We start from the raw sequence: 7,897 nt of genomic DNA on the forward strand, positions 1-7,897 counted from the left end.
ATCTCACAATTCAATTCTGACTATCACACAATTCTGACTTTATACACACAAGTTTTCATTTTTGTTCCTCTTAAAATTTCATTCGTTTCCGGTTAACGTTTTGGTTCCTTGAACCGGTTCAGAGCCCTGGTCTGAAATATAAAGAGAAGGAAGCCCAGCCCTAGGGGAGTAAAACAGTGGTGATGATACCCCGAGTCACTCAGAGGTTATTCGTGCGTCTGTGAGCCAAAGGCTAGAGCTCTTCAGTTTCAGAATCATGTGTTTGTTCAAATGGGGAACAGCAGCCGCGAGCTGATTGGCTGAGGCGTGCTTGCGGTCGGCATGGCAACATGAGTGTGCGTCACGGCAACAGCGGGATGAGCGGCTGCTCTCAGACAAAAGAGTGTAAACATTAGTGTAGGAGTGAGGACGTGTGTTTGAAGAGCTGAAACTAAACACCTCTCTCTCTCTCTCTCTCTCTCTCTCTCTCTCTCTCTCTCTCTCTCTCTCTCTCTCTCTCTCTCTCTCTCTCTCTCTCTCTCTCTCTCTCTCTCTCTCTCTCCCTCTCTATCTCTATCTCTATCTCTATCTCTATCTCTATCTCTATCTCTATCTCTATCTCTATCTCTCTCTCTCTCTCTCTCTCTCTCTCTCTCTCTCTCTCTACAGCCGAGTGCTAGAGTCAGCCAGGAGGTTCTGAATGAGCTGCTTCGGCCCAGCATTGATTACCTGCGACACAAGAAGTTCCGGTCCGGCAATTTCCCATCATCCCTCAGCAATGAGAGCGATCGGCTGGTCCACTGGTGTCACGGAGCGCCTGGAGTCATACACATGCTCATCATGGCTCATAAAGTGAGACACTCCGCCATCATCTCATGAAGATATGAGAATACTCACACACACACACACACACACACACACACACACACACACACACTCATGTTGGGTTTTCATGTTTTATGGGGACTTTCCATTGGCGTAATGGTTTTTATACCGTACATACCGTATTTTCTATCCCCTTACACTGCCCCTAAACCTACCCATCACACACACACAGTTCAGTTAGGTTTTAAGCCGTCCCCAAACTGGTCCCACAAAGTTGGGAGCATGAAATTGTCCAAAATGTCTTGGTGAAGCATTAAGAGTTCCTTTCACTGGAACTAACCCCTGAAAAACAACCCCACCCCATAATCCCCCCTCCACCAAACTTTACACTTGGCACAATGCAGTCAGGCAAGTCCCGTTCCCCTGGCAACCGCCAAACCCAGACTCGTCCATGGGAGAGAAGCGTGATTGGTCACTCAGAGAACACGTCTCCACTGCTCTAGAGTCCAGTGGCGGCACGTTTTACCCCACTGCATCCCATGCTTTGCATTGCACTTGGTGATGTAAGGCTTGGATGAGCTGCTCGGCCATGGAAACCCATTCCATGAAGCTCTACACACTGTTCTTGAGCTCATCTGAAGGCCACAGAAGTTTGGAGGACTGGAGCTCTTGACTCTGCAGAAAGTTGGCCACTTCTGTGACCCTCAGCATGTGCTGACCCCGCTCTGTGACCCTCAGCATGCGCTGACCCCGCTCTGTGACCCTCAGCATGCGCTGACCCCGCTATCTGTGACCCTCAGCATGCGCTGACCCCGCTCTGTGGCCCTCAGCATGTGCTGACCCCGCTCTGTGACCCTCAGCATGCGCTGACCCCGCTCTGTGGCCCTCAGCATGTGCTGACCCCGCTCTGTGACCCTCAGCATGCGCTGACCCCGCTCTGTGACCCTCAGCATGCGCTGACCCCACTCTGTGACCCTCAGCATGCGCTGACCCCGCTCTATGACCCCTCAGCATGCGCTGACCCCGCTCTGTGACCCTCAGCATGCGCTGACCCCGCTCTGTGACCCTCAGCATGAGCTGACCCCGCTCTGTGGCCCTCAGCATGCGCTGACCCTGCTCTGTGACCCTCAGCATGCGCTGACCCTGCTCTGTGACCCTCAGCATGCGCTGACCCCGCTCTGTGACCCTCAGCATGCGCTGACCCCGCTCTGTGGCCCTCAGCATGTGCTGACCCCGCTCTCTGACCCTCAGCATGCGCTGACCCCGCTCTGTGACCCTCAGCATGTGCTGACCCCGCTCTGTGACCCTCAGCATGTGCTGACCCCGCTCTGTGGCCCTCAGCATGTGCTGACCCAGCTCTGTGACCCTCAGCATGCGCTGACCCCGCTCTGTGGCCCTCAGCATGTGCTGACCCCGCTCTGTGACCCTCAGCATGCGCTGACCCCGCTCTGTGACCCTCAGCATGCGCTGACCCCGCTCTGTGACCCTCAGCATGTGCTGACCCCGCTCTGTGACCCTCAGCATGCGCTGACCCCGCTCTGTGACCCTCAGCATGCGCTGACCCCGCTCTGTGACCCTCAGCATGTGCTGACCCCGCTCTGTGACCCTCAGCATGCGCTGACCCCGCTCTGTGACCCTCAGCATGCGCTGACCCCGCTCTGTGACCCTCAGCATGCGCTGACCCCGCTCTGTGACCCTCAGCATGTGCTGACCCCGCTCTGTGACCCTCAGCATGTGCTGACCCCGCTCTGTGGCCCTCAGCATGCGCTGACCCCGCTCTGTGACCCTCAGCATGTGCTGACCCCGCTCTGTGACCCTCAGCATGAGCTGACCCCGCTCTGTGACCCTCAGCATGCGCTGACCCCGCTCTGTGACCCTCAGCATGCGCTGACCCCGCTCTGTGACCCTCAGCATGCGCTGACCCCGCTCTGTGACCCTCAGCATGAGCTGACCCTGCTCTGTGACCCTCAGCATGCGCTGACACTGCTCTGTGGCCCTCAGCATGCGCTGACCCCGCTCTGTGACCCTCAGCATGAGCTGACCCCGCTCTGTGACCCTCAGCATGAGCTGACCCCGCTCTGTGACCCTCAGCATGTGCTGACCCCGCTCTGTGACCCTCAGCATGTGCTGACCCCGCTCTGTGACCCTCAGCATGCGCTGACCCCGCTCTGTGACCCTCAGCATGAGCTGACCCCGCTCTGTGACCCTCAGCATGTGCTGACCCCGCTCTGTGACCCTCAGCATGCGCTGACCCCGCTCTGTGACCCTCAGCATGTGCTGACCCCGCTCTGTGACCCTCAGCATGCGCTGACCCCGCTCTGTGACCCTCAGCATGTGCTGACCCCGCTCTGTGACCCTCAGCATGCGCTGACCCCGCTCTGTGACCCTCAGCATGCGCTGACCCCGCTCTTTGTGGCTGAGTTGCTGTTGTTCCCAATGGCTTCCGCTTTGTTATAATCCCACTAACAGTTGAGTGTGGAATATTGAGTAGTGAGGAAATGAAGGGGTTGAACACGAATGGACTTATTGCACAGGTGATCATTCCACTGATCACAATATTTACAGCAAGAGTCACTCTATATCTCTGTATTCTCTCTCTCTCTCTCTCTCTCTCTCTCTCTCTCTCTCTCTGCATGTTGGGAGCTTTGGGGTGAGAGTAGCGTCGAGTGAGAATCGAGCTGCAAAACTTTTTCCTTTTTCTTTTTCTTTTTCTTTTCTTTTCTTTTCTTTTCTTTTCTTTTCTTTTCTTTTCTTTTATATAATATCTTTTTCTTTTTTCTCACCTTTTCTTTTTCTTTTGCATGTTTTTGACAGTTTTAGTAAGCGTTTGAGCGCAACAAAGTTGTGCGATAGGATGGCGTCTCTATCCTTACAGCATGGTGTGCGGTGTTAGGGTTAGGGTTAGGGTTAACCCTACCTGACGATGGAGTTAAGGTGGAGGAGGTTCTTGTGGCAGTGGGAGATGAGGTAGGGTTTGAAAGTATTATTTCTGCCTCCCGAATGAATAAAGCGGTTGTTGTGTTTGTTAAGGAGAAAAATACTGCTAGCAGGTTGATCGAAAATGGCATTGTCATACGTGAGAATCTCGTGCAAGTTACACCGCTTTACGCACCTTCCAGTAAAATCATAATTTCAAATGTTCCGCCTTTCATTTCTAGTGAGGCGTTGGAACGTGAATTATTGAGATTCGGCAAGTTTGCTAGTGAGTTTAGAACGATCTCCTTAGGTTGCAGACACCCGTCTTTAAAACATGTTCAGTCTTTTTAGAAGACAAGTATATATGTTTTTGGATTCCCCAGAAAATTCATTGGATGTTTCTTTTCGTGTTAAGCATGAAGGACGATCATATATGGTTTATGCGACTACTGGTAATTTGCGCTGTTTTGATTGTGGTGACATCGGCCATAAGCGCATTGCTTGTCCACATAAGGAGCAGCGAAACATGTTGTTTCAGAGGGGGAGGTTGATGCTGGGATCAACTCAGATATTAGATAGATCAGATAGATCAGATATATAATGTTGAGGAATCTGGTGAAATTCATCTGAGTGGGTCATTAAGCTGTACAAACAATGACACTATTGATGCCATGTCTGATGAAACAGATTCTATTGATATTGATAGTTTACAGGGAGATTTTCAAAAGGAAATGTCCTTATATCCCCTTGAGGAAATAAATCTTTTTTTGGATGATACTTTTGGGAAACAGGTGAATGTCAAAGATTTTTTTCCGGATATTGAGAAGTTTGTTAGGTCTGTTACAGTCCTTCAGAAAGCAGTTGGTTTTGATCTTTTGAGTGAAAAGAAGCGTTTTCGGTTAAAGAAGCATCTTACAATGATAAGAAAGGGTAGGAAAGGAGGAAAAAAAGGTTTTTGAATAACTGATCAGAAATGCATCACATGGTGTTTCTTACTTTTCCCCCCTTTCTGTTATGTCTGTCGTTCTTCCTCTTAAATACATATATGGATAATTTAAGGGTGGGCTCCATTAATGTTAATGGTGGGAGGGACAGACATAAACGAGATTTGTTATTGGAAAGTATACAGCTAAAAAGATTAAGGGCCCTATCTTGCACCCAGCGCAATTGACTTTGTACACCGACGCATGTGTCATTCCTATTTTGCACCCGCGCAAAGCGCGCTTTTCCCTCCACAGAAGCACGTCGCTAAACTAGTGAATGCACTTGCGCTCCCTGGGCGGTTCAGCGCAAAAAAGGAGGCGTGTTCCGGCGCAAACAATCCCTGGTGCTATTTTGCTGTTCCATTAAACAATTGCGCCACTGACCAGAAAAAACCTAGTCTAAAGTCAGTGGCGCGTTGCGCGTTGTTCATTATGCTATTTTAAGGGCGCATGCTTGACCATAATGTATAGCGTGCACAACGCGCATACACTTTGCTCATGTAATCTACACAGATGCAACAGTTATTTTTGCAAATCATAAATTGTTACACTAAAAAAATATTAACACGAGATGACGGAAATCATTGTGGTGTGCCACGAAGATGTGAAAAAATAGGCATAAATCTAGCTTACAAATGATTCAGGCTAATTGTAATAATTAAGGATAAGACCTGTTTGCCCAATAGTGGCAAGACATATATGTATATAAGGACATCTGACAAATTGGTTTGTCCGTCAAGAACCAGGAAAAAAAATTGACTGAAAAACTGAAAAAACTGAAAAAAAAAGACTGTGAAATCACCTTTACCATAATGTACAACATTACAACTTCACTTCTCTGTCTTTCACTGCTCTTACACACATCAGTCTCCTCGGCTGTGAACCGCTCCTGGCGTGCGCCTGGTAAATACGCCATAATAATAGCAATCCATAATGGAACTTGCGCACCTGCTTTTAAAGGGAATGTTGGATGACGCTCGGATTGGTTTATTCACGTTACGCCCAAACCACACCTATGAATAATGAAGCTACTTCAGACCAACCCATTTTAGATTTGCGCCGGGCGCAAGAGCCATTTATCCCGCCGGGAAAATAGCAACAGCGCCGAGACCCGCCCACAAAGTTACTTGCGCTTCGCGCTTTGACACTTGCGTTTCAGATCGTTAAAATAGGGCCCTAAATGTTGTATTGCTTCAAGAAACTCATAGTGATGCAGAAAATGAAATTGATTGTAAAATGTGCTGGAAGGGGCAACAGATACTTAGTCATGGGACAAATTATAGTGCAGGTGTGGCCATTCTTTTTTCTCCAGAAACTAGAGCTAATATTTTAAGCTCTGAAGAAGTTATAAAAGGTCGTCTTGTCTTAGTGAAGGCTGAAATTGAAGGTTTTCTTTTTTGTTTTATAAATGTCTATGTACCAAATGTAGGGCATGAGAGGATGACCTTTTTTAGGATTTTAAGTGGAATATTGAAACAGTGTCACAATAATGACAATGTGATAATCGGGGGAGATTGGAATTGCACAGACAATTTTACCATTGATCGAACTTCTGAGGAACCTCATATGCAATCCTCTAGTTACTTGTCCAATTTAGTAAAAGAAACGGCACTTTTAGATATGTGGAGGATAAAAAACAATACTGCTAGACAATACACTTGGGTAAAAGTATCTGAAAATAGAGTGAGTGCTGCCCGGTTGGACAGAATTTATATATCTAAATGTCTTAGTAATCGTGTCATTGAGTGCTCAATTTTACCAGTGGGGTTTTCAGATCATCATATGGTCTTTATGTCATTAGTTTTGTCACAGTGTTCAAGGAAATCTTCACACTGGCATTTTAATGGAAAGTTATTACAAGATGTCAATTTCTGTAAACATTTTGTGGTTTTCTGGGAATGTTGGAAAAAAACAAAACATACTTTTGAAAATTTAAGACAATGGTGGGAAATTGGGAAAACACAAATACAAATGTTTTGTCAACAATATACTGTCAATTCCACAAATATGACAAAAAAAGCTATTCAAATTCTTGAAAGATCTATTGATTCAATTGAAAAAGATTTGTTGGAGAGACATGATCCTGGTTTGTCTCATTGTTTACAACAAAAAAAGATTGAATTGGGGTCCCCTTGGTGAGTTCTCGTTTTGTCTCAGTAAATGAGATGGATGCCCCAAGTGCATATTTTTTTAACTTGGAACGTTCAGTAGCACAGCACAAACAAATGGCTTGCCTCCGTCTGCCTGATGGAAGGGTTACCACAAACATTGCAGAAATGCGTCGTCATGCAGTGGATTTTTATTCCCGTTTATATCCTGCAGAACATTGTGACTTGGACTGTGCTGAACAGTTATTTCAAGGTCTTCCTAAACTGGACTCTGATTCAAAGACTGCTTTGGACTCTTTTTTATCTTTGGAGGAGCTTACATCTGCTGCAACACAGCTCAGCTCGGGGCGTTCCCCTGGTATTGATGGGTTGACATCAGAGTTTTATAAACACTTTTGGAACCTTATTGGTCTTGATCTCTATGAGGTATTTTGTGAATGTTACAAAGATGGACTTTTGCCTGTTACATGTTGTGGTGCTGTTCTTTCTTTGCTTCCTAAAAAAGGTGATTTGTCTTTGTTAAAGAACTGGAGGCCTGTTTCTTTATTGACCACAGAATATAAGATCTTGTCAAAATGTCTTGCTAACAGGTTAAAGAAATATGTACATACAATAGTGCATAAAGATCAGACATATTGCATACCAAATAGGTCAATAATGGATCATTTGTTTTTAGTACGAGACATACTAGACATTTGTAAAGTTTTTAATTTAGGAGTTGGATTAATTGCCCTTGATCAGGAAAAAGCTTTTGATCGGGTAGATCACAGTTACTTATTTAATTTACTTAAAGTTTTTGATTTTGGAGAAGGTTTTTTAAATTGGATAAAACTTCTTTATGCCGGTACTTCATGTATGGTAAAAGTTGGGGGAGATTTGAGTAAACCAATTTCTGTCCAAAGGGGAATACGGCAGGGTTGTCCATTGTCTGGGTTGCTGTTTAGTATTGCCATCGAACCCTTACTTTCCATTTTAAGAAAGACTATATGTGGGTTTTCAATACCAAATATGACTTTAAAAGTAAATGTATCTCTTACTGCTTATGCTGATGATGTGACTGTGTTGGTTGGCAATGGGAAGGATATT

General features: G+C 46.2%; 1 protein-coding gene across 1 annotated transcript in view; it reads left to right on the top strand.

The window, feature by feature from the left end:
• Nucleotides 1-7,897, top strand: part of lancl2 (LanC lantibiotic synthetase component C-like 2 (bacterial)) — a 66,941-nt gene that overhangs the window by 45,864 nt on the left and 13,180 nt on the right. The window contains exon 7 of the mRNA XM_079805956.1: nt 649-831. Coding sequence (XP_079662082.1) covers nt 649-831 — 183 coding nt within the window. The remainder of the gene's footprint in view (nt 1-648; nt 832-7,897) is intronic.

This window comes from Gobio gobio, assembly GCF_949357685.1.
Source record: "Gobio gobio genome assembly, chromosome: 23".
In the NCBI taxonomy this organism is placed as follows: domain Eukaryota; kingdom Metazoa; phylum Chordata; class Actinopteri; order Cypriniformes; family Gobionidae; genus Gobio; species Gobio gobio.